Below are 26,341 nucleotides of genomic sequence, written 5' to 3'. Positions count from 1 at the left end.
CTCTATTTGCATGTGCGTATCACGTACGCATGCTAGCGTAAGGCGCAGCGTGTATCCATAGGCGTTACCCAAATTAGAGTTTAAGTTTTAACAAATTTCACTTGTCTTCTTTAAACTGAAGAAAGCCTGTTTGTGCTCATTTCTTTGCCCTATAAATTGTAAAGCAGTGAACAAGGATTCACCAAAGGGGAGCTCAAAACAGTGTTTAAAAATAAAACCAGGTGAAAGCTGAAAGGGAACCCCAAGACCCCTTTCTCATGGTTGTAACATTATATAAAAACATGGATCTCCTATAGCAAAAACAGTGCATCAGTACATACTGACAAGCTGCCACACTTGGTTTTCCAAAAGAAATCTTGAAACGTTCATGACCTGATCATCTTCCAAAATGAACAGGTTCCTGACAAAACTGCATTAAACTGAGCAGCCTCAGGCTGCATTTATTTAAACAGCAATTAGCCTTTCTGGCTTTAAATTGACAAACTGGCTAATACAGTGTATAACTGCTGCAGTGGAGCTGTGTGCCAACATGATAAGAACATAAAAACGTAAGAAATGGGAGCTGGAGGAAGCCATTTGGCCCTTTTGAGCCTGTTCCACTCAACAAGATCATGGCTGATATTCTACTTCAACTCCACCTTCCCGCACAATACCCATATCCTTTAATTTTCCAAAAATTAATTGACCTCTCTCTTGAATATACTCAACGACTGAGTATCCACAGCTCTCTCGGGTAGAGAATTCCAAAGATTCACAACCCTTTGAGTGAGGAAATTTCTCATCTCAGTCCTAAATGGACGATTCCTTATTCTGAGACTATAATCCCCGTGTTCTAGATTCCCGAGTCACGGGAAGCATTTTCTCTGCATCTACCCAGTCAAGCCCCTTAAGAATTTTGTGTTTTATTTAGATCACCCCCACCTTCTTCTAAATGCCAGGGATTACAGGCCTAGTCTACTCAATCTCTCCTCATAAAACAATCCCCTCATTCCAGGAACCACTCTAGTGAACCTTTGTTGCACTCCCTCTACGGCAAGTATGTCCTTCGTTAGGTAAGACAACCAAAACTCCACACAGAGGTGTGGCTTCACCAACGTTGTGTGTAATTGTAGTAACACTTCTTTACTCTTGTACTCCAAATCGCTTTGTAGCAAAAGCTAACATACCATTTGCCTTCCGATTTTCTTGCTGTACCTGGATGTTAACTTTGTGATTTATGTACAAGAACACCCAGGTCCCTCTAAATGCAACCATTTCTCAATCTCTCACCATTCAAAAATATTCTGCATTTTTTTTCTCTACCAAAGTGTGTAACTTCATACTTTGCCACATTGTATTCCATAATATGCCTGTCATTATAAAACTGCATCACACAATTTACTGTGAGCAAGGTCATGAAGATGCATTAAAGTAGATATATTGTATGTAACAGAAAGCAGCAAATGTCATCTTATATGACAGTGGACTAAAAATTGTTTTTAAATGGTTTGGCTTAAACGCATAGGACTGAATTTACAAGTTGATCCTGTGCTTATTTCACACTGAAGTGACAAGAAAGATTGTACTCAGGTATTTTCAGCATCTTAAGCGGACGCCACCTTTATTACAAAGTGTCCCTATTTTCACAAAAAGCACCGTAACAGGTATGAAACCATACAGTATCAGATTTGATCAATTTTCAAGCAAAACAAAAATGTCAAACAAACTATATTACCGTTCCAGAAAGAATATCATGCGGACAGCAGCTCAGGAGGTGACTCTTGCAGACCCGATCATCAGTAAATCTGATTCGCTGCCGACTGGCATCTCCTGTAATACAGAGGTCATAGTGCAAAACAGGGTTAGACGGGAAACTATGAATCATACACACACGTAACAAGTAATCCCAGCCTCCATCCCTCTGACAAAGTATGTTTCCAATACCATGTGCCTTTTCTAAATTAAATGGACACAATTAAAAATACACACGGTGGTGTCTGCAAAATAGTCCAGTAACAGTAGCTTGAAGGTTTTAGTAAAACATCTATTTTTAATTTAATAGATCAGTCTGAAGACATGTGCAGTAAAATTACCACAACTAAAGCCACTGAAAATCAAGTTACTCCTATGAGCTTTCAAAATTCGCTATGAAGCAGAATGCTGCATCCAGATACATATGAACAGTTTACCTACAACCCAACAGATCCCCACAACTAAAGATGTGGAATATTAACTAAAGCATAAAATTTTGAATATTGAGTTTAAGCCCCTTGTTCAGTTTAGCTCCCAACTTCCTCCTACCTGATTGCTTATTTGACATGGCCTGTCTCCAGGTAGTTATGGAAATCAAGATAGTTGTTTTGTGCACATCCAGTAGCTGCTTGTTATTAAGTTACTCACTACTATAGGACTCTACAAAAGCAAAATCATTTTGTATAAATGTGCACTCGTGTAAAGATTTGATCAAATACGAGAACTGCTCCACATAGAAAGGGAAAGATGCCTTTTTGATATGTTCTGAAAGGTTGGCTGATTCTCCAGTTGGGACTACACCTGAAGTATTGAGCTTCAAAGTTAATGTTTAGAAGTATGGACTATATCACTGCTACCTCAGATTAAAATGGCAACTTTCCAAAAACAAACTTGTGTACACACTAACACAGCAGATTACCACCAGAATGAGTGCATAATAGGCAGGACTATGGTGCACAAGGTGGATTAATTGTTGTAGGACAACATTCCAGAGACTACTGGCATCAAATACATGACCCTTCAAAAGAGTGGGCTTCACTCTGTAAATAATTTAACATGAACAGGTCTGCAGCCAGTACCTCAATTCTGCAAGGTTGTTCATTACCTCTCAAAACCAGCATTAGTGGGGACTCTTACATCAAGCATGCATCACACCCCAGTCCTAAAATTCTCCCCTCCCTTCCCACAATGAGTTACTAGAACTTTTTTTTTCCAAAAACACCTGGATATGCTTTCATGGTTTCAACCAAGGTACAACATAAATGTGGCAGTAGTCTTCTACTGACACTCCTTTTGGGGCCTGGACTTGCAGGGCAAGGTGGCAATCGGAAACATACTTTTTCACCCAAGTACGTTTATTGTATTACAAGTCTCACAGATGATTTCACATTTGTTTAGGGCAACTTGTATTTTAAGAGGTCAATCAGTCTTTCGTGAAGAAGGTTCCAGGCAAGTACCATGTCTTGGAAATAAAACCCTTAGAAAGATCAACTTTGTGATATCTACAAAGCTGGATATAATTACTCCGGCTGCAGGGTAAGAAGTTCACCAACAAAACTGCCAGTCTACCTGGACTGTGCATGCTCTGCGAATGATGTGTCTAACATTGCACTACAGTCTAATTTCAAACTTGCTGAAAAAGGGCAAAATAGTCTATATCAACAGATTCAGTTAAAGGAGGTCCGAGCTCCTTGACCTACTTTGAGAGAAACAAGGGAAAATGTTTCCTCCAAATGAGGCTCCTACTAAAGACTTAAAGAGGTTGCACCATCACTTGAAGCAACTAAAATGGCTGTCCGAACTCCATTTTTGACAGCAATCATGCCAAAAACAACCAAATTAAAATTAGGGTTCCAATTTAAGTAAGGGTATTCAGATGTGGTCACTTACAGTATTCTCCATACTGACCTGATTCGAACCCACTTTATACACCTGCCCACGCACTTCTTTCATCTAGCTGTATTGGAGCCATTACATATGTGAGCGATAACGGACAGGAGAAAAACACATTGAAATCACAAAACTAAAAAAAAAAATTTTTTTTAAAAAGATGAAAACACCACTCATAAGACGAGTCATAAATACATTAAAAAAAGCACTGTCCAGAATTTTATAACCTCAATTATGTCACAGATGTGCAGTGCGTTCACTTGGTCTAAACTACTCCAAAGCAGTTATAATGTTAATTCTAAATCCATGTGCGCAAGTGCCAAAATTCAGGATGCGGTTACAAAAAAAACATGGGAAATAATGTAAGCTCCATTAAGATCACACGTCAAACATAATGCAAATCTTCACAAATATAATTTTGGTAGTTGCATCACCCTACCCTACAGATGCTGTGTTGTAGTGGTCCAAACATAGACCGTGTGTCAGGTGAACTCCTGTGAGAGTAAAGCATTGTTTAATGGATATAAACTGCTCAGAGTACAAAAACATGAATAAAAGACATTTAATTTCAAAAATTATTTTACAGACTAATAAGTCCAATCTGCACAGTTGACTCGTCTGTTCTATATGGTTTTCAATAATCCCACATCTACTTTTCAGGATTCTGCACACAACTCTTTTCCAAGACATGATACCTTTTGGAATTCTTTCAGCCCAGTCAAACGTCATTTGAAATCAACTGCAAAGCATCCTTGTTTATTTTTCCAGAAAAGAGGGATAAACAAAAATATAGATTGAAAAAGCTTGCAAAGCGAGAATACACACTGCGAGTGCCCCCAGGACACCAGCTTCCATCTCTTCCACTATTAGTGCCTCAGCTGCACAGTGTTTTACACCCTGGATGTTGGGAAGTTAAAAAGGTGAGAGTGTTCAGTGTTATACACCTGCAAGAAGGGACTTACACCAATCACACATCAAGCAGTTCACAAAATGAAACGAAATTACCTTTTTTTGGTCTTAAACAGTGTTTTCAAAATAATAACAGTAAACACTTGGTTGACTATACAGTTTACTTCTCTGAAGGCCATTCCAAATTAAAATGTAGGTTTAAAACTTCTGCTCTGCGCAACTGAGAAAGATCATTTCTCAAACACTTCAGGCACTATTTCAACTCAAGGCTGTTAAAATTAAATAATTTATGTTTCACACACTAACTACAATAGTTTTGACTTTTCAGCATCCTTGAAACCACAAATAAAAAAAATGCAAGATGAACTAGACATTGCCCTTTTCCTAATGAGTGATTAAATCATGCACTAGAAGATAAGGAAATGAGACCTTAGAGGAAAAATTAGAGGGGTTTGGGCTTGAATAGAATGAACTTTTGCCTCTGACCACTTCTGCTTAAATCTTTGCTGATTTGATCTTATATAGAATTCCACACCCAATAGATTGATACTTTTCTGAACAAGCCTTGACATAGATATTTATTTGCAAAAAAAAATTTGAATTGTTAATGATCAACGGTCACAATTTTGACTATGTGGCCAATTATGACTTCTGGAATGATTATGCAATGCATGATTGGTATGGCTAACAGTTATTCAAGCCTTGAGCATTGGTATAATCCATTTGCATAAGAGGTCAATTTTATATCAATTATTTGATAAATAAATGCCAGAAGTATTAAATTCTATACTGAGCTCAGAGCTGGTCTCAAATTTAGGTATTTCAGACATAGTCTTAACTTTGCAGATCCTTGGTAGAAAGCTAGCAAGAGCAAGGTAGGATAGACATTTTTGCAGAGAGTAAATGTATCAGGCATATCTGAGCCTAATCAATAGCTACCTCTCCAAAAAAAAGTTACACAAATGAATGCGGCTCAGTTCACCGCGATTACCCATAGACATTGTGAAATTAAAACCTGGGTTTGAAGTGCATTTTTAAGACTTTAATGCTCTAATTCCTAACAAAGTTATTGGGTATATTTGCTAGCCTAAAAAAAACCCAAAATAAAGCCCCAAAAGAAAAGTGAAATGCCCCTGCTAATGAAGTGACAGCACGATCACTTGATTTTGGCAGTACTTATTGTAAAATACCAGCAAGCCCAATACCTTACTGAAACTGTCCTTTTTAAAGTAAAACAGCTTGTGAGGGGTAAAAAGGGAGAAAGTGGAGTTGACTGTTTCTGTAATCATTCAGAAACTGATGTTCAAATATTCAGGTCTGCTCAGAACTATACTGCTGGAGTACACAAGTTCTGCCAGTAGGTACTGCTGGTATAAATGTTTGGATTAGGTACTGCAACAACATAGTGCCCATGTTTTCCATTTTGACAGATGTTTTGTGGATGTCCAGATTGGCTCTTGATCATCCATGCCTGAAAATACAAAATCCACTAGCCTTCAGGAGCTGTGTCAAATTGGTAAATGTAAACTACACAACATGATTTTCATCTTTGAACAGCATGCAAAAAATTGCCAAATCAAACAGGCGAGCTACACTACAACACGAAGAAAGTCAACTCAATGTAAATTTACCATCAGGCAAATTATGAAGCATAACATACTTTAAAGTGAATGGACAGTAAAATCACATTTCAGGGATCAGATAATGTTGATCAACTTAATTTTCATTGTTTCAGCCATCAGAGCTGCTCTACTGTGAAAACTGCATTGGTACTCACTTACACACGTCCATTACCCATAAACAATCATAGGCGCATCCCAACATTACACACAAAGAACGGCCTGTAGGGTCTGGGGAAGAAATGGGGGAAATAATCTTTTAGTTGGACTTAACCAACAAATGTACCCAATAACCTTGTATCAAATTAGCACAATGTCAAGCCTTGTTTGATGCCAATGTACCAAGCTATTGTATATTACAGTTTTACATATTCTTCCTTCAAATGAAATTTGGGTATATAATGCCCTTGGCCCTTATGACAGTTTTATTAATGTTTAATAAATGATCTTGTGGACTACGACATTAAGACCATTAACTACAGAAATAAATCTACTGCTAAGTTCCTACATTGTAGCAATTAAGGCCACTTGATTTAAAGCTGGGGCTATTGCAATACATGATGATTAAAAAAAGCATTGTTACTGATTCTGGTTATTAAAGTACAGCAGATGGGTAGGAACTTCTAAAAAAAAAAATTCTGGAGAATGTCAGGCATCACAGTGTCTTTCCACCCCCACCAACCATCATTAATGATATCCTGCAGTAAATTTCATTGCTCATAATACAATGATTTGAGTACCAGTCTAGATGCACTGGATGAGCAGTTTAATATACATGGATAGAATGTACTCAAATGTAAGTTGTGTGTCTTTAAAAAGACAGTGAATTGTTCCTCTCCCCAGCATACTCTCTACCCAGAAATAGCTGAGCTTCACATTCCTGATTGCAGAGTCTTAGAAAGGGACAGCTCCTGCTTGTCTAGCTGGAGAGAAAGAGGCACAACAAAAGAGGTGAATGTTTTCAACTCCTCAGAGTGAAAAATGCTGGTCAGGAGCGATGCTATTATTTTCAGCTATATCTAAGCCAGGAACACTCCAGCGCTGTGGTGAGGAAGCACAGGCTAATATAAACTTTGATGGACCACCATGCTTAGCTTTCATTCTCTTCATTACTCAAATAAATTGATCAAAGCATTTATTGTGAAGTTTTCTACACTGGTTTACATTCACAATACACAATTTTTAAAAAACTGAACCAGAATGACAATTCCAGGATCAGAATGCCAGATCCTAGTTGGCTCAGTGGAGCAAAAAATAAAAATCAGAACTAAAGAGAAAGCACAGCATGGAGGAAATTCCCTCATGGACCAGAAGAATGAGCAAGAACATCAGTACAGATTAATGGGAGCAATGAACGTGCCAAACTTTAGTTCTGCAACAGGGGTCAAGTTCTCATTTATGTTTTAATGAATCTAAGCAGCTCTGCCCACTAGCAATTTCCAGAAAGATCGTTTACAGAAACAAATCAGATCATTGCTCCTTGGCATATCTGATATCTTCTCACACTTTAGGGAGAAATAAAATTATGTTTGGATACTTAAGACTGAAAAGGATTGAAGTTTTGACACAAAAGATATCCTCGCCCTTCCCTCTGCAAAAAAACATGCCAGTAGGAAGCACATGAGAATAGAGCTAGTCTGTAAAACTTTCCCTATCCTACATAGCTAACTCTGAGGGAGAGAAGAAAGTCTCCATGCTCCTATAATATGGTATAAAATCACCATTTCTTGGATACTCTTTTCACATGCATCTGATGAAGTATGGATACTTCATTCTCTCAGATATGACATGGCAGGATTATTTAGATATGCATCAGGATTCAAGGTTGTGCCTTCATTACAACAGTTTGGATAATACTGGTGGCGGTTCTCCCTTTTGCCACAATCACCCACCACTGTGACGTTCATCACATCGAGTGTAATGTTCATTACTTTTAAAGAGCAACCCTGAGTAGAGATGATTTCTTAATCTGAAAAGAGCAATTATGTGGGCTTCTGGCACTAGACCTGGAGCTATAGCTGCACTGCACAGCCAAGCCAATTCTTGTTTGGTACCACCATCACCCTTAAAAAAAAGTTTCAGCGAGTGAAAAACCAATTCTGATCACCCAAGGTTTATAAAATAACAAATTTGCATTTAAGCCCAGAGCAATAAAATATGTGGCAAATCTTGACCAACTGCTCCAGAATTTGGTTCTTGATATGAGCAAACAATGCAATTAAATCACAGCATGTGTCCAGCAAATACTGGTCCGAGTTTAAATGTAGTGGTCTCAAATTGCTGCTTGTAGGTTAGCAGTAGTATCCTTTCTATTGATTCCCCCAAAACCTACATATCAAATTGGTCTGGCCAGAGTTGCTACTGCATTGCAGTTTACTCATTTTCTATTGTTGTGTACACTGTATCTTTGTATATTGCAGCTATTAAAATTGACCGTTTCCTTGTCCACATTTATTAACACAGCTGGAAAAATTAGTCATGACTCACGGCTCGATGAACGCGGGGTGTTTCTGTAACTCCCTTGCAGATTGAAGTAGGCAGGCAAAGATACACTGAACCTTTATAAATAAAACAAGGGGCCAAATTGTTCAGTTTGTATAGGAAAAAAAGAGTAACGCCCAGCAAATTCAACAATGCATCTAACTGCAATATTACATGTCCTGGAAGTGAGAAAAAAAACCTTTGTAATTATATGCAACCCAAATGCTTTAAATATAAAGGAGTCCTTTCCTTGCAGTTTAGATAATCAAATTTTGACTAGCCACAATTGCCAGTTTACAGAGCCTTGCAGATAGTTCCATTTTTTCCCCTGTTATTTGAACTATTAAGTATCTCTAGGTAAATTCTGATTCTTTGCCACCCAAAAAAGCCCACTGGGAATGCACTGGACTTTTGAAATGCTTCGACTTTTCAAAAATAAACTGAAATGTTCGCACTTTCTACACAAGTTCAGTTCCAGCACCAAACCAGAAAAACAATATTCGATGTTACATACGATCAGCAACTTTAATCGAGCTTTTAGATTTTCTTTCTAAAATTATGAATGGCCACTGTTTGAATCATGCATTAACAAATACTCAGTTTGTATTCAGTGTTTTCAGACATTAAACTAGGAAGCTGTTGACTTGCAAAAATTGCTCCTAGTTTAGCCAACTGCACATTGCATAGGTTGTCTGTAATTTGTAAAATGTAGTATTTTGATTTTTTTTTGAGGGAGGTGGAGGGAAAAAGAGGAAAACCTACATGCTTGACAATTGGTTAGTCCTCATTTTGTCAACTGACAGGGATTGTTCCAGTGACTCCAGTACAGATGTTGATGACAAATGGGAAAAAACCAAGTGCAGACATAACACTAGATCATTGCAGAGGCATAAAGTCTTCAAGCGACCAGGACTGAAAAGTTTAAGTGTTCAAATAGTTGTCCCAAATCAAAAGCTCAGTAGTTATACCTACATTTTTAGCAGGTAGCCACAGGCTAAAATCAATTTTACTCACATTACAACCTGTCAATCCATGTACTCATATTACAGCCTGTCACCCACTTGGTAAACTCATCCATTCACACTCCAAGATTCAGCACCATTCCTTCTTTTGTATTCCACTGAGCAAGATCAGGTTATCCTAGCATCCGTAATGCAAGAGATTCATTAAGATTAGAGTTTAAATAAAACCCTTTCATTTGTGCTGTGTATGTCAGATAAGCCCCCTCAATACAGGGGCGGCACAGTGGCTAGCACCGCAGCCTCATAGCTCCAGCGACCCGGGTTCAGTTCTGGGAAGATATTGCTTGGAATTATAACCAGCAAAATGTTATTCTGCAGGTGTCAGAATTTGGACTGGCAACAATTTCAAACTGTAAATCGGCCGTGAAATACAGATTTAGTCAAAAAAATTGGCATTCAAAATATTACCTTTCACCTACAATTCTAAGGGCCAAGCAAAATGTTCATGCTAATACCAAAACAGTTAGTGTGAGGCAAGAAACCAACAACTTCACGAAAACTTCTAGCAATTAAGAATAATGGTGTTAAACCGAGTCTTGTTGGTTCAGCACACATTAACTTAATCAAATAAAGTGCCTCTCTCTCCTCCTTTAAGATGCTGCTTAACACCTACCACTTTGACCAAACTTTTGGTTACCTATCCTAATGAGGGCGGCACAGTGGCGCAGTGGTTAGCACCGCAGCCTCACAGCTCCAGCGACCCAGGTTCAATTCTGGGTACTGCCTGTGTGGAGTTTGCAAGTTCTCCCTGTGTCTGCGTGGGTTTCCTCCGGGTGCTCCGGTTTCCTCCCACAAGCCAAAAGACTTGCAGGTTGGTAGGTAAATTGGCCATTATAAATTGCCCCTAGTATAGGTAGGTGGGAGGGAAATATAGGAACAGGTGGGGATGTGGTAGGAATATGGGATTAGTGTAGGATTAGTATAAATGGGTGGTTGATGGTCGGCACAGACTCGGTGGGCCGAAGGGCCTGTTTCAGTGCTGTATCTCTAAACTAAACTAAAAAACTAAATTTAAAAAATGCATTGCTTTGTTTAGGATTAAGATTCAGTTTATTGGGAGTGATACTTGGAACTATTAAATTTGTTAAGTATCTGTTTTTGATTGTCACCGTCACTGTAACAACATTCTGGAAAAAGTCTGCTATGGAGAACAGAACCTTTCCGCAAGTTGATTAAAATGTTGAGAGCGTATCAATTTTGAGTAGGTTCAACAAAACTTGAAGTCTCAAACAATACCTAATCATATAAAGCTAATGCTTCAGTCCAGTTTCTGCAGCATTTTATTTGCAGTGTAATTGTGTTCTAGGCAGCAGTGTCAACACCAAGCAGTCACAGGCCAGACATAGTATAGTTTGCTGCAGAGTAAAGCGAATCTATTGTGAAACATGCCTCAGAGCATCACTCCAACTGCTTCACATCAATATTTCAATTTCCTACACCAGAGTTGCTTGCAGTCAAGGAATGAAATTCCAAATTTATTACCAATTTGAAGAGGAAAAAGTGTCAAATGCATACTCCTTATGAGTGTGGCTCCCAGCTGGTAGCATGGGATTGCCATTACCCCCACTATGCAATCATTTATATTTTAAAAAAATTAACTGCACCATCAGTGCAATGTATACTTTACACAGGTTGCAGAGAAATTCTTTATAGAAGTTGCAGGATCATGTGGCTTTCTATAAAAAGTTCCTCTCAAAACACTTCATTAACATCAATGAATGAGTCAGTCCACAACAACCCAAGTGAAAACAAAGGACTTTCAGCTTAATTTAAAAAAAATTTAAATTTAGGATGTCTAGATTCTGTATTATCGGACACCAGAATTGGTTCTAATATTATCCGTCAAGATGCAGCAAGGTGCTACAAATGACAGGAATAACCTTAGAACAATCTCCTGAAACATTCATTGTCAACACCAGCCCCTTCTCCTTTAACATTCCATTTCTCTAAATGGATTAATTTATTGTTCAGAATTAATTATTCTCTTGCACTGTTATTTTCATGTGTTTTTACCAATTTCGTGAATTAAAAATAGATTTAGAAAAATTTAAGAGATTTTTAAAAATGGACAACAAAGCAAAACTGAATCTTACCAAAAAGAGATGCATGGCATCCAACAAGGTGGAACCCAACTATTACATTACAAGTAACTTTGGCATTGTAATTCCTTTGTGCACTTTTAGCTGTTAACACATATTTGTATCAAATTGCTGTGAGCTATTTTAAAACTAATGAGTTGGTTAGTAACTTTGCTAAAATCTAGATTAAAAATTTTATATCTGCACACAATACCTGTCAACTTTTTCCATTAATTCCTTTGCCCACATTTATACGAAGACTGCCTTTGTAAACTTGCTGTACTGTAATTATACCCCTCCGCCAGTGGTGGCGATGGGCAATAAATGCTGGCTTTGCTAGAGATGTGCACACTCCATGAACGAATAAAAAAAATAAGAATTTACATTATAAAAATAAGGACAGAATGTACAACTTTAAAATGGGAATTGAATTAACTTGGTGTGCCCTGGTCCAAATATACCCCAATGTCTAACTCTGCTTCATCTGTCTTGATTTTCCATGTGCAATGCCATGGGAGATCAATTAACATAAGAGAAGAATTTCGACCAAGTATACAAAGCATGTCAGTTTAAAGCAATGCTAGCTATACACTAGCCACATGTAACGAATCGAAATCCATATCTGGATTCCAAGAGTTGTAAGTTTAAAAATTAGCAACAGACACTTTCCTTGGGGTGTGATCTCAATACTCATTTACATGGCGTATGCATGTTAACATTTTTGTGCGTTTGATGGTAAAATAGTAACCCAAAAAGCATGGTATGCTTTACTTCTTTGGTGGTATAGTGGCTGTTAAATAAAGAGTGTTTGTTAAGGTGTTTTATACTGAAACAGTGTCATATTAGCCATATCTACAGCTAGTCAGCAATTTTTATTGGACACCATTGGTTTAAAGAAAAGTTCTCATCACTGTGTGGTGACTTTGGTTCAAACCTTCTGAAGAAGGTAACTAAACAGATGCAGGGCTACAAATACTTTGGAAAGTTATCCATTTCTTATATTCGCTCCCATTGCACATATAAAGACTAAAAAAATCTAGATGCAGGAATTTGCCATTTTCAATTGTTCAGACCAGCATATCTTATTGAAAAGCCAACAGACTAGTTTCAACCCTAGGTGTCTGGGTGACTCTAGTACAAATACCTGGATAAAATCATTTGTTTTGGAGGCATAGATGGAATACATCAGAGTTTGGTCACTTAGTGCTCAGTAATGTTTTTGTTTCCAATGGGGTAAAAAAATAGCTTCCCAGGCACCAAGCATGCTTGGCTCAATCTGTCTAGAATGTTTAGGCTCTTTAAAAGCTGCAATGTTTGCTTTCTTTCCATCGAAAAGACATTTGATTTGCATGGTGGGGGAGGGGGGGGGAAAGGTAGTTGGTGAAGGAAAGAGACGTGAAAGACAAATTTGCACAATTGATTTCAGGAATCAAAGAAACTCAAGACACTTTAGGCAAATATCTCAGACGTACATTGGCCTAGATGTACTTTTTTGAAAAAGAAATTTCATTTCCTGCTTACTTAAATGAACCCATATACTTACCAATTAAATTTGCTACCAGAGGAAATGATAGGCTTGAATGATGCTCGATGGACCCTCTAAAAAGTCAAGTGCTAAGTCTGAGCAGATAGTAATTGTTAATAAACCCAAACAACAAGAATGCTGCACACCAGCAGTCATCAGCGGACAAGGCACTTTCATTTAGCACAAAAGCTTTTTAATGCTGAAGCTTTCTGTAAACTAAAAGGATCTACCACTGATGGAACAAACACCTGCTTGGTTAGACTGATGCATTCAAGGATCAAGTCAGTCAGTGGATGCTCTGAACAAAACTATCAAATGTGCCCCAACAACTATAACTGTTCCTTCAGTCAGTTCAGGGTTACTGGGTATCTTCTATGCTCAGATCTTACAAATTACTTTACAAAGATCTACCTCTTAGTAACCTAATTTTGTTCAGGGAGTCTGCTCTCATATTCTGCATTCTGACAAGATGCTGCGTAGAAACATCAGTCGGTTTAACATCCGTCAATAACGTTTCAGTACGCTGACAAGAACCACCTCATTACCAATGTTTCCTTCAAAACTTCACCGTTGTGCGGGAAACCTATATTTTTGCATGGCTTGCTGTGCACGTGCGCCATTTAACTCGGAACAAGGCCTGCACGGTACATTCCAGGTTGCTGCACAGCAGCATGCAGCTTAGCAGGAAAAATGCTCATCATACAATACTGTCTGTCCAGAATCTGATTTCAAACCAATGTGCTCCTTCAAGAACAATTATCCAGTAAAAAAAAACTGCTCAAATTAACAATGTCAAAGTGCTGTGAGGCTTGGCCCATTCTCTCTGAAAATGCGTGAGCAGCAGTTACCAGGGCACATCATCCATTTACAAACAACAAAGAGTTCTGTTTTGATACAAGTATCTCAAGATGATCTTTACTTATTAGTGGCTCAGGGACTACTGTACCAGTTCTGTTACAACTGCGTAGACATCTGTGCATCGTATCTTATGAAAATTGCTACTACCATCAACTGTAGGATCCATTCATAACATTTCACCTACCTGTAAAAGCGGCATTCCTCGGACCTTGCCCTTTAGCAATCCAGTAACAATACTATAGAGGTCTTACTTGTTTGCTGTAAAATTATAAACTTCACTAAATTAAGTTAATCAACATTATTTTGGATTAACTTTTCTATTTTGGAATTCCAATATCGAGATCAGGAACTCCCAAATCCAAAGTAAAGCCCATTTTATCTACCCAAATAGTGTGCCTTAATCTCAGATCTCACAGTAAAAGCGTGAATTTTCCACATCCCAAGTCCTTTGAGTGACAAGTGCCAGTTTGATGCTGTGAGGTTGTGACCACAAGTTACTGGTTTGACTGCCAAAATGCAGTTCACATATATCCCAACACTGAGAGGTGATGTTTATCACGTAAATCTGGCCTGGATTTGAAGCTAGGTACAAGGACAGTGTGCTAAGCTAACCCAACCATCATCCAGTCTAAGTCAAGGATTGTTTCACATCAGGGCTGCATGAAGTGCAATCCTGAACTTGCTTTGGTTTGTGGTTTACCTGTGCAACATGCTGGATAGGACCTCGATGATCTGTGCCATAGTGCCAAAGTTAACATAGCTGTACAAAATGACAAATGCTTCATGAGTACTGTGACAGGTCAAATATGAAAAACTGGTAAAAAAAATAGTGGACATGCTCCACATGAAACCAGAATACTTTCATCAAATCCTGTTTATGGCATACATGCCTTTGGCTCATTAATTGCCAGAAGATTCCTCCTGAGGAATTGCCCAAACTGCAGTGATGTCAACCATTCCTTCAAAAAAACATGAATTCAAGTTCTGTACACCTGGCAAAAAGTCAGAATTTGCTGCTTTCTTTGGGGCACCAAAACAGTAGGAAGTGGAAGCCATGCCTTTCTAAACTAGAGAAATTATGGGTTGGGGGTGGCTCTGGAGCCCAGGGGGTGGTGGAGTGGAACCCAGGGGGAGAGACAGAGAGTGAGAGCGAGCGAGCGAGAAAGAGGGCGAGGGCGCGAGCGGAAGGAGGGCGCGAGGGGAAGGAGGGCGCGAGGGGAAGGAGGGCGCGAGGGGAAGGAGGGCGCGAGGGGAAGGAGGGCGCGAGGGGAAGGAGGGCGCGAGGGGAAGGAGGGCGCGAGGGGAAGGAGGGCGCGAGGGGAAGGAGGGCGCGAGGGGAAGGAGGGCGCGAGGGGAAGGAGGGCGCGAGGGGAAGGAGGGCGCGAGGGAAGGAGGGCGCGAGGGAAGGAGGGCGCGAGGGAAGGAGGGCGCGAGGGAAGGAGGGCGCGAGGGAAGGAGGGCGCGAGGGAAGGAGGGCGCGAGGGAAGGAGGGCGCGAGGGAAGGAGGGCGCGCGGGAAGGAGGGCGCGCGGGAAGGAGGGCGCGCGGGAAGGAGGGCGCGCGGGAAGGAGGGCGCGCGGGAAGGAGGGCGCGCGGGAAGGAGGGCGCGCGGGAAGGAGGGCGCGCGGGAAGGAGGGCGCGCGGGAAGGAGGGCGCGCGGGAAGGAGGGCGCGCGGGAAGGAGGGCGCGCGGGAAGGAGGGCGCGCGGGAAGGAGGGCGCGCGCGAGCGGGAAGGAGGGCGCGAGCGAGCGGGAAGGAGGGCGCGAGCGAGCGGGAAGGAGGGCGCGAGCGAGCGGGAAGGAGGGCGCGAGCGAGCGGGAAGGAGGGCGCGAGCGAGCGGGAAGGAGGGCGCGAGCGAGCGGGAAGGAGGGCGCGAGCGAGCGGGAAGGAGGGCGCGAGCGAGCGGGAAGGAGGGCGCGAGCGAGCGGGAAGGAGGGCGCGAGCGAGCGGGAAGGAGGGCGCGAGCGAGCGGGAAGGAGGGCGCGAGCGAGCGGGAAGGAGGGCGCGAGCGAGCGGGAAGGAGGGCGCGAGCGAGCGGGAAGGAGGGCGCGAGCGAGCGGGAAGGAGGGCGCGAGCGAGCGGGAAGGAGGGCGCGAGCGAGCGGGAAGGAGGGCGCGAGCGAGCGGGAAGGAGGGCGCGAGCGAGCGGGAAGGAGGGCGCGAGCGAGCGGGAAGGAGGGCGCGAGCGAGCGGGAAGGAGGGCGCGAGCGAGCGGGAAGGAGGGCGCGAGCGAGCGGGAAGGAGGGCGCGAGCGAGCGGGAAGGAGGGCGCGAGCGAGCGGGAAGGAGGGCGCGAGCGAGCGGGAAGGAGGGCGCGAGCGAGCGGGAAGGAGGGCGCGAGCGAGCGGGAAGGAGGGCGCGAGCGAGCGGGAAGGAGGGCGCGAGCGAGCGGGAAGGAGGGCGCGAGCGAGCGGGAAGGAGGGCGCGAGCGAGCGGGAAGGAGGGCGCGAGCGAGCGGGAAGGAGGGCGCGAGCGAGCGGGAAGGAGGGCGCGAGCGAGCGGGAAGGAGGGCGCGAGCGAGCGGGAAGGAGGGCGCGAGCGAGCGGGAAGGAGGGCGCGAGCGAGCGGGAAGGAGGGCGCGAGCGAGCGGGAAGGAGGGCGCGAGCGAGCGGGAAGGAGGGCGCGAGCGAGCGGGAAGGAGGGCGCGAGCGAGCGGGAAGGAGGGCGCGAGCGAGCGGGAAGGAGGGCGCGAGCGAGCGGGAAGGAGGGCGCGAGCGAGCGGGAAGGAGGGCGCGAGCGAGCGGGAAGGAGGGCGCGAGCGAGCGGGAAGGAGGGCGCGAGCGAGCGGGAAGGAGGGCGCGAGCGAGCGGGAAGGAGGGCGCGAGCGAGCGGGAAGGAGGGCGCGAGCGAGCGGGAAGGAGGGCGCGAGCGAGCGGGAAGGAGGGCGCGAGCGAGCGGGAAGGAGGGCGCGAGCGAGCGGGAAGGAGGGCGCGAGCGAGCGGGAAGGAGGGCGCGAGCGAGAGAGAGACAGAGAGAGAGAGAGAGAGAGAGCGCGATCAAGTGGCGCCCTGACTGATGGACATCGACCCAAAATACTCCGCATCGCTATAGTTGTGCAGGCAAGCATTGACTATTTGTGCAAGCAAAAGAAATGCCAGGTAACTCACTAAATCAGAGTTCAACATAATGATGAGAAAGTGTCAATAAATTAACCTTCTCATTTAAAGCATTTTCACAAAAATGCACATTGTTGTTTTGATTAATAGTAAGATCAATTTTTAATGCCTTTATTTTTCCAGAATTGTCTCACTGACCTCTGATGTAAGACAAAAATTGTAATCTGGCCCCCCACGTGAAAAGGTTGGACAATCCTGTTATAGGTCATACAATTATTCAAAATGTCTCAGACAACTGTGGAAATTTGATTTCTTCATCCTTCTGTGGAACTCACTTACCTCGCTGTTTCCAATTCAAACTACATATGCCCAGTTATCTATCTGTAACAGCGCTCTAGGGAAGGAATCAGATCACAAAGAACTTTCCAAACGGGTTGGCACGTGCATCAAACAAACAGATCAGTGCATCCGATATCTAGGCCCCTGGTTCCAACGACGATACTCCACCAATCGGGGTGGACATTATAAAATAAAAGACTCGTATTTACATACTTTCACCTCCATGTCCTAAAGCACTTTATAGCCAAAAGAAGTGCTTTGTGTAGTCACTGCTTTAACGCAGGAAATGCAGCAACCAATTTGCGTATAGCTCCCACAAACAACAATGTAATAATAATCAGGTAATTTATTTTTTAGTGGTGTTGATTGAGAAATAAATAAATATTGGCCAGGAGACAGGGAATAGCGCCCCCGTTCTTAGAAATAATGCCATTTTACATCCACCTGAGAGGGCAGATGGGTCTTCGGTTTAATTCTCATCTGAAAGGTGGCACCTCAGACAGTGCAGCACTCGCTCAGTACTGCAAATCTACATTAAAACTTTTGATAACCCCATTCACAGGCGACACACTTTTTGGAAAGCAAGGGAAGACTAAGAAAATTCGGAATATCTTAGCTTTATATTGCTTCAAGCTTCAAAGGTTTAAATATAGGCTGTTTACTTTGCTTGATTAAAAAATTGAAGATAGGTAGGTTGCATAATGGCAGGCAGCATGTTTCAAATTTAAATGATACGAATTTGACAGACAGCTATGTAATTCAAATGGTTTAAGAGAGATGAGGAGAAATTTTTTCTCTGAAGGCCATGAGTCTTTGGAATTCTCTTCCTCAAAATGCGGTGGAAGCAGAGTCTTTGAATATTTTTAAGGCAGAGGTAGACAGATTCTTGATAAGGGGGTGAAAGGTTATCGGGGGTAGGTGGAAATGTGGAGTAATCAGTTCAGCTATGAATTTACTGAATGGCAGAGCAGACGCGAGGGGCCGAGTGGTCAACTCCCACTCCTAATTCGTATGTTCGTATGTAAAATCAGTTATAGAGGGAGGGAGGGGGGCATGCAAAACAAACAATTTTTACCAAGATGGTGGCAGTGGAGACGAACAATAATTTCTAAAAGGAAATTGAATAGGCATTTGAGGGAAATAAACTTGCAGGGCTCTGGCATAGAGTGGGGGAAATGGAACTGTTTCGACTGCCCCACAGACAGCCAGCATTTACTTAATGGGCTGAGTAGCCTCCTTTTGTGCCGTAATGACTATGACTAGGATGCAATCTCACAATCTAGCTGAGCACGAGGATTTAACACGGTTTGCCTGACTGCTTCAAATGAAATGGCTTTACATAAAAGAATGAACCAAACTGGATTTATAGAGTGCCGTCGGGATATTCCAAAGTGCTTTGCAATCAACTGATGACTTTGAAGTGCAGTCACTGGTGTTATGTAGGCACGCATGACAGCCAATCTGCACATAACAAAAGCCCAAACAGCAAATGAATAAGTAATATCATTTGTTTCTGGTGTTACTTGAGGGAAAATTGTTAGCCATGACACCTGGAGAACTCCCTGATTTTCTTTGAATCTTCTTGAGATCCTTTGAGGCCTCAGTTTAACATTTCATCCAAAAGACAATGCAGAGCTTACAGTCCTGATTGAAGTGTCAGCCAAGATTATGTGATTAAGTTTGTTTTTGAATTTGAACTCAGAATCCTGACTCAAGAGGCAAGAGTACTACTAACTGAATCAAAAGGTTCATGGGATAAGCATTCTAGGTTAGGCTGCTAGCCTTTTCTTCCAACAAAAATGTAGCAGTGTGTGGATATAAGAAGCTCTGATATTGTGTGTGTAATATTTTATCCCAAAAGGTACATTGCAAGACTGAGGACTACATACTGAAAAGGGATGGCTCAGCTGATTTATCTAAAGCAACACCTACAATTCAAAAACCAATATAAAAGCAGTTGCCTAAAGAGGAATATTAACTCCTGTGTACTGATTTAGGTTCTCATGTAGCTATTACGTTAAAGCTGTTAACTTAAATACAGCAGAAAATTAAGTTGCACTGTCCCGGAAGACCTCGATCAGTATACAAAAATTATAACAGACATCAGCGACCTGTATACAAGCACCAATTAATGCTGGTCTGTGACTTGTCTAACAGATGTGTGAAGGTATGGGGTCAGGGTGACCTACGTACTAATTTCCCTCTACTTTAACCACAAAGTTTCATACTTCTTTCAACAAAATTGTATAAGCTACCATTACCTAGCAAACTAAAGGAGGGAAAGGGGGAGAAAAAGTCATGTGTGGGGATTAGGAAGCACAGGAGGGATAGGGTGAAACCAGATTGAAGGGAAGAGTCTTAAGAATGCTTTCAAAGGCAAAGAGGATTGGCAAAAATAGATGGCAGAGCGAATAACAAGGAAGTTAGAGGAGAGGAGATGTGTGGAAGAACACGCAGCTAAAGATTACGGAGTAAGGCAAGGTCATGGAGGGATTTGAAGGATAGGACAAGAAACATTAAAGTCAAGTGGCTGGGACACAGCAAGCACAGGGCTGATGACGACATGTGTCCTGGTGCAAATGAGGGTACAAGCTGTGGTATTTTGGATGAGCTATAGTTGTAATGGTGAAGAAACTGGCAAGGAGACCGCTAGAGAATTTCTATATATATACATATACATAAAAAATATATATAAATGTCTCTGCATGAGGAAGGCAATTTGGCATGGAGGCTACAATGTTACAAAGCTAAAAAAAAAACAATGCTGATGGCAGATGAGAGGTTAGGCTGAGCCTGGGATTGAGTAGTACATCAAGATTCGACACTTTTGGCCTTAGACGAAGTTGCAAAAATTGAGTAAGTAAAGGCCAGTGCTACACAGGTGTTTGCAGGAGACAAAGAAGATGGCTTCAGTTTTACCAAGATTTAGCTGGAACAATTTTTGGCTTATCCAAGAAGCAAAAAAGAATTTGCATTGATGAAGCATCTTAAAACACCCAAGGCAATACAAATATTAATGAATGACTTTTGAAGTGCAGTCACTGTAGTCATACAGGCAAATGCAGCAGCCAATCCGTGCAAAGTCAAGACATAAAATAGCAAGAATAGATTGATCCATTAATCTGACGTTAACCATGATTTTAAGAAAACTGTGTTCTTCAAAACTGCAAGGTATCTCTTCTTTCCACTGGAATAGGCATATAAGAGCAAAGGAGAAAGACAGGCAGAGCTAAGCATCAGTGCACGTTGAAAACTTGACTCTACAAGTCTGGATGCTATCATGAAGTAGCATTACAAATGGACAGCAGTGGACTAAGAATGGATCCTGATATACATCGGGGTCATAATGGAGGCACAGAAGGAGAAACCATTGGAGGCAACAAAATACTGATGAGGCATCAAGGAAGAATGGAAGAATAAGGCAGAAATGCCATTGAGCAGTCTGTAGATGAGAAATGGCCAAGGAGTATGGTGCGATTGTGTCGTAGGCAGCAGTGAGACAGAGAGATTGAAGGCCATGATCATAGTCACACAGGATTCTGTTTGCGATCTCACGAACATATAAGCAATGAAGACTAAATGAGGAGGAATTTCTTTACTCAGAGAGTGGTGAATCTGTAGAATTCTCTAGCCCAGAGGGCTGTGGAAGATCAAACATTGAACATGTTCAAGACAGAAATCGATAGTTTTCTGAATACTGATATCAAGGGATAGGGGATAGTGGGAAAAAGTGGCGTAGATGTATATGATCAGCCATAACCTGTTTGAATGGCAGAGCAGGCTCAATGGGCCGAATGGCCTACTCCTGCTCCTATTTCCTATGATCCTATAACAGGTCCATCCAGACTGTCCTACACAATTGCAATAACTTATGTAGCACAATATATACACCCAAAAGCATGTGATCTCCTGGAAGATGAGAGCTAAAACCTCAGGCCAATTTGGGAAATTCCTCTATGGCCCATCAGGGCAATCAAAACTAGCCCAGGAGATCACTCACCCTGAATTCCCTGAAGTATCTACCTTTCTGTAAGTGGTGATGTCTGCCCCAACCAGAAACAGATCCAGGTCGTTTTAAGTAATTGAGAAAATTGGTGTCGACTGCATAAAATGGCAGCCTGTTTCAGAGATCCACTATTCTCCGGAAAAAGAACCGCCTCCCGACGTCTTACCTAGATTTGGCCGTACACAACTTAAAATTGTGACCACTGGTCCTCCCTAACTTATTTAATTGTAAACCTCAATCAGATCAACCCTAAGTCTACCCTTCTCTTATGTATAGAGTCCCAACTCTTTTAGCTTATCTTGATAACTAACGGTACTTTTATATTGGAAATTAGTCAAGTGGCCCTCCTCTGCACCCTTTTCAAAGCCTCACTATTACCCACTGTGAGAGATCAAAACTGGGCACAGTATTCCAAATGAGGCCTCATTTGGAATAATCAACTGCCCTATGAATATACTTCAACATTCTATTTGATTTAGCAATTGCTTCACAGCATTGCCCATGCACCTTTAGAGATCTATGCCCTAGAAGCCTAGAGCTTTTTTCTTTCTCCACTTTCTTTAATACATACATTCTTCAGGGAAAAGTATGTTGAGCATTCAGCCTACCCACATTCACAACAGTGGACATATTAATCACCTACCACTCATCATCCAACACATTAAAATCTACTTGAGGCAGTGAAACATCGTCCTAACATTTGCACAAATCTTGTCACCTGCAAATTTCAGTTCATGCCCTCAACATGTACATCCAGATAATTAATTTAAAAAAGTACAAGAGCAACGGTCCCAACACCAATCATTGCAGGACACTGACAACTAGTACCCAAACGGATCCCAATCCATCTCTAACTATTTTTTGCCTACATCCTGCCAGCCAGTTACCACTAATACCTGTGTAGAAGCCTCTTGTTCAGTACCTTATCAAAAGCTTTATGAAATGTAAGTGGACAATGTCTACATCTACAATGTTCAAAATTATTGTAACATCTTCAACTAAGTTAGATTTGTAAGACAGGACCTTTTTATGAAGCCATGTTGGGCGTCCCTAATATGTCTCTCTCTATCCAAGAAATCATACTGCATCCATGACAATTTCAATAATCTTTCCTATTACTGATGTCAAACTAATGGGCCTATAAGTTACCTGGGTCCATCTTGTCACCTGTTTTTTAAAAAAAAACATACTAGCTACATTTGGCTTCTTCCAGTTTAGGGGAACCATCCCAGGGTGCAGAAAGCTATTAAAAGAATGGGCTAGGGGCTCGCTCAGCACATGTCCCATCTCCAAGGTCTCTCGGGTAAATATCATTTGGCCAGGCTGCTCTATCTTTTTTCATTTTTTATTTCTACTTAAAACAACATGCTCATCTAATTTATTACTAGTTTTATTAAAATTATTCAATTCCAATAGTCAAGCATCATCTTCACGTTTGATGATGATCCAAAATACTCATTTAGTCAGTGATACAGCACCGAAACAGGCCCTTCGGCCCACCGAGTCTGCGTCGACCATCAACCACCCATTTATATTAATCCTACATTAACCCCATTTTCCCTCTCACATCCCCACCTTCCCACACTAGGGGCAACTGTTACAATGGCCAATTTACCCATCAACCCGCAAGTCTTTGGCATGTGGGAGGAAACCAGAGCACCCGGCGGAAACCCATGCGGTCACAGGGAGAACTTGCAAACTCCACACAGGCAGTACCCAGAACTGAACCCGGGTCGCTGGAGCTGAGAGGCTGCGGTGCTAACCACTGCGCCGCCCAAACCCAGAGCCTTTTGTAACCTTTCCTTGAACATCCTTAAATGGTCCAAAACAGTCTCTGACAGCTCCCTGACTCTTCACAAAATTGAAAAAGCTTTCTTCATTACTTCCAAAATTGTCTGTGATCCTCTTTTCCATTAGCCTGCTAGCTGATCTAATAGCAGCCTATGTTTTGTTTAGCTATGATCTACTCAGCTCTGTTTAGCCGAGTATTAGGTGCCTTTAATTTACAACAACTTACATTCATATAGCACCTTTCATGTAATAAAATGTCCCAATGCATATATAAACATTTCTGTTTACATCTTATGGCTTTGTACAGAACTAGTCAGCCACCTTGGCTTTTATTTACCACACTTCCCTCTTTTAACTTTGGGTACGCATTGGTCTTCCACTTTTTTAAAAATCTTGTTCCCAGCTTTCTATTTGTATTCCGCATCAGTCTCATCACTACCCAGTCTGGTTAGCCAATTTACCCATTCCAAATAGTGTCATTTTTGTGACATTTTCTCTTCTGAAATCTGGTACGAATTGCAGATTCTCAGTACTTTTAGTTCTTCCACCCAATTGAACCATATTATGTTGTCACAGTTGCCTTTGCCCAGACGTTTCCCTACAAAAAGACCTGATAGAAGGCCAGGCTCATTACTAAATACAAGATCTTAATATATGATTATCCCTTGTTATTTCATTAACATGCTGAGTCAAGGAACAGTCTTGTATATCTTTAACAACTTTTTCAGCTGCACTTCGCACAAGAGGGTAAACCATTATGCCACTTAAGTCCAGGAAAATTAAAATCACCCATCAAACAAAGGTGGCATTTTATACTAAAAGTATTTGCAATCTGTTTCCATACTCATCATGTTCAGGTGTGTTTGGGGCAGGGTCTATAACAATATTCAATAATTAGTCCCTGCCCAAGAGCTTGGTCCACTTGAACCCAACTATAACGAGGCAAAATCAAGTCTCCCTCTGGCTTTTAGATTCTCTGATAAAAATAGCAACCCACATCCTCTGTGACCTACTCTATCTTTTCTGAATCCCTTGTAGTCTTTTAGGTGAATTTCTGTCCCATTAGTTTAGTTTAGTTTAGAGATACAGCACTGAAACACTTTCATCTATTTCTCAAAAATGCACAGAATGTCTATTTTTCCAACACAACATATAAGGTTGCAGTTCTAACAATTTGTTTCCAACATTCCTCACATTTCTCTTTGGCCTCCTTGTCTCGAGAGACAATGGGTAAGCGCCTAGAGGTGGTCAGTGGTTTGTGGAGCATCGCCTGGAGTGGCTATAAAGGCCAATTCTAGAGTGACAGATTCTTCCACAGGCGCTGCAGATAAAATTGGTTGTCGGGGCTGTTACACAGTTGGCTCTCCCCTTGCACTTCTGTCTTTTTTCCTGCCAACTGCTAAGTCTCTTCAATTCACCACTCTTTAGCCCCGCCTTTATGGCAGTCTGCCAGCTCTGGCAATCACTGGCAACTGACTGCCACCACTTGTGGTCAATGTCACAGGACTTCATGTCGCGTTTGCAGACATCTTTAAAGCGGAGACATGGATGGCCGGTGGGTCTGATACCAGTGACCAGCTCGCTGTCAATGCGCCTTTGGGGATCCTGCCATCTTCCATGCAGCACACATGGCCAAGCCATCTCAGGCACTACTGGCTCAGCAGGGTGTATATGCTGGGGATGTTTGCCGCGTCGAGGACTTCTGCATTGGAGATACGGTCCTGCCACCTGATGCCAAGGATTCTCCGGAGGCAGCGAAGATGGCACGAGTTGAGATGTCACTCTTGGATGACATACATTGTCCAGGCCTCGCTGCCGTAGAGCAAAGTACTGAGGACACAAGCTTGAAACACTCGGACTTCTGTGTTCCGTGTCAGTGCGCCATTTTCCCACACCCTCTTGGCCAGTCTGGACATAGCAGCGAATGCCTTTCCCATGCACTTGTTGATTTCTGCATCGAGAGACAGGTTACTGGTGATAGTTGAGCCTAGGTAGGTGAACTCTTGAACCACTTCCAGAGCGTGGTCGCCGATATTGATGGATGGAGCATTTCTGACGCCCTGTCCCATGATGTTCGTTTTCTTGAGGCTGATGGTTAGGCCAAATTCGTTGCAGGCAGCCGCAATCCTGTCTATGAGTCTCTGCAGACACTCTTCTGTGTGGGTTATTAATGCAGCATTGTCAGCAAAGAGGAGTTCTCTGATGAGGACTTTCCGTACTTTGGTCTTCGCTCTAAGACGGGCAAGGTTGAACAACCTGCCATCTGATCTTGCGTGGAGGAAAACTCCTTCTTCTGAAGGCTTGAATGTGTGAGAGCAGCAGTGAGAAGATCCCAAACAGTGTAGGTGCGATAACACAGCCCTGTTTCACGCCACTCAGGATTGGAAAGGGGTCTGATGCGGTACCGCTATGCTGAATTGTGCCTTTCATATTGTCATGGAATGTGGTGATGATACTTAGCAGCTTTGGTGGACATCCGATCTTTGCTAGTAGTCTGAAGAGACGTCTGCTGACGAGGTCAAAGGCTTTGGTGAGATCAATGAAAGCAATGTAGAGGTGCATCTGTTGTTCACAGCATTTCTCCTGTAGCTGGCGAAGGGAGAACAGCATGTCAATGGTCGATCTCTCTGCTCGAAAGCCGCACTGTGCCTCAGGGTAGACATGCTCAGCCAACTTCTGGAGTCTGGTTAAAATGACTCGAGCGAAGACTTTCCCCACTATGCTGAGCAGGGTGATTCCACGTTAATTGTTGCAGTCACCGCGGTCACCCTTGTTCTTATAGAGGGGGCTGATATTGGCATCGCGCATGTCCTGTAGTACTGCTCCCTCATCCCAGCACAGGCAAAGCAGTTCTTGGAGTGCTGAGAGTATAGCAGGCTTGGCACTCTTGATTATTTCAGGGGTAATGCCGTTACATAACAATTTGTCTACTTGGAGTTATTTATTCCTGTATAGTTCCACCTGGTTTCACTGCATATTTAGAATCTACATAATAAATCGCCAGTAAAGCTACCTTTAAACATACCTGCACTACCCCCT

The 26,341-nt window shown here is 42.4% G+C and overlaps 1 protein-coding gene across 4 annotated transcripts in view; it reads right to left on the bottom strand.

Annotated features, from left to right (window-relative positions):
• LOC137353267 (putative RNA-binding protein Luc7-like 2) overlaps positions 1-26,341 on the bottom strand; it is an 80,581-nt gene that overhangs the window by 45,437 nt on the left and 8,803 nt on the right. The window contains exons 3-4 of one of the 4 annotated variants that reach the window (XM_068019347.1): positions 8,637-8,707; positions 1,715-1,809 (exon numbers count right to left, since the gene is read on the bottom strand). In XM_068019347.1, the coding sequence (XP_067875448.1) occupies positions 1,715-1,809; positions 8,637-8,707 (166 nt within the window). The other 3 variants (XM_068019350.1, XM_068019349.1, XM_068019348.1) reach the window with 3 other exon arrangements.

This window comes from Heterodontus francisci, chromosome 41 (genome assembly GCF_036365525.1).
Source record: "Heterodontus francisci isolate sHetFra1 chromosome 41, sHetFra1.hap1, whole genome shotgun sequence".
In the NCBI taxonomy this organism is placed as follows: domain Eukaryota; kingdom Metazoa; phylum Chordata; class Chondrichthyes; order Heterodontiformes; family Heterodontidae; genus Heterodontus; species Heterodontus francisci.
The sequence above is the reverse complement of the archived record's forward strand: the minus strand, read 5'-3'. Positions and strand labels throughout refer to the sequence as shown.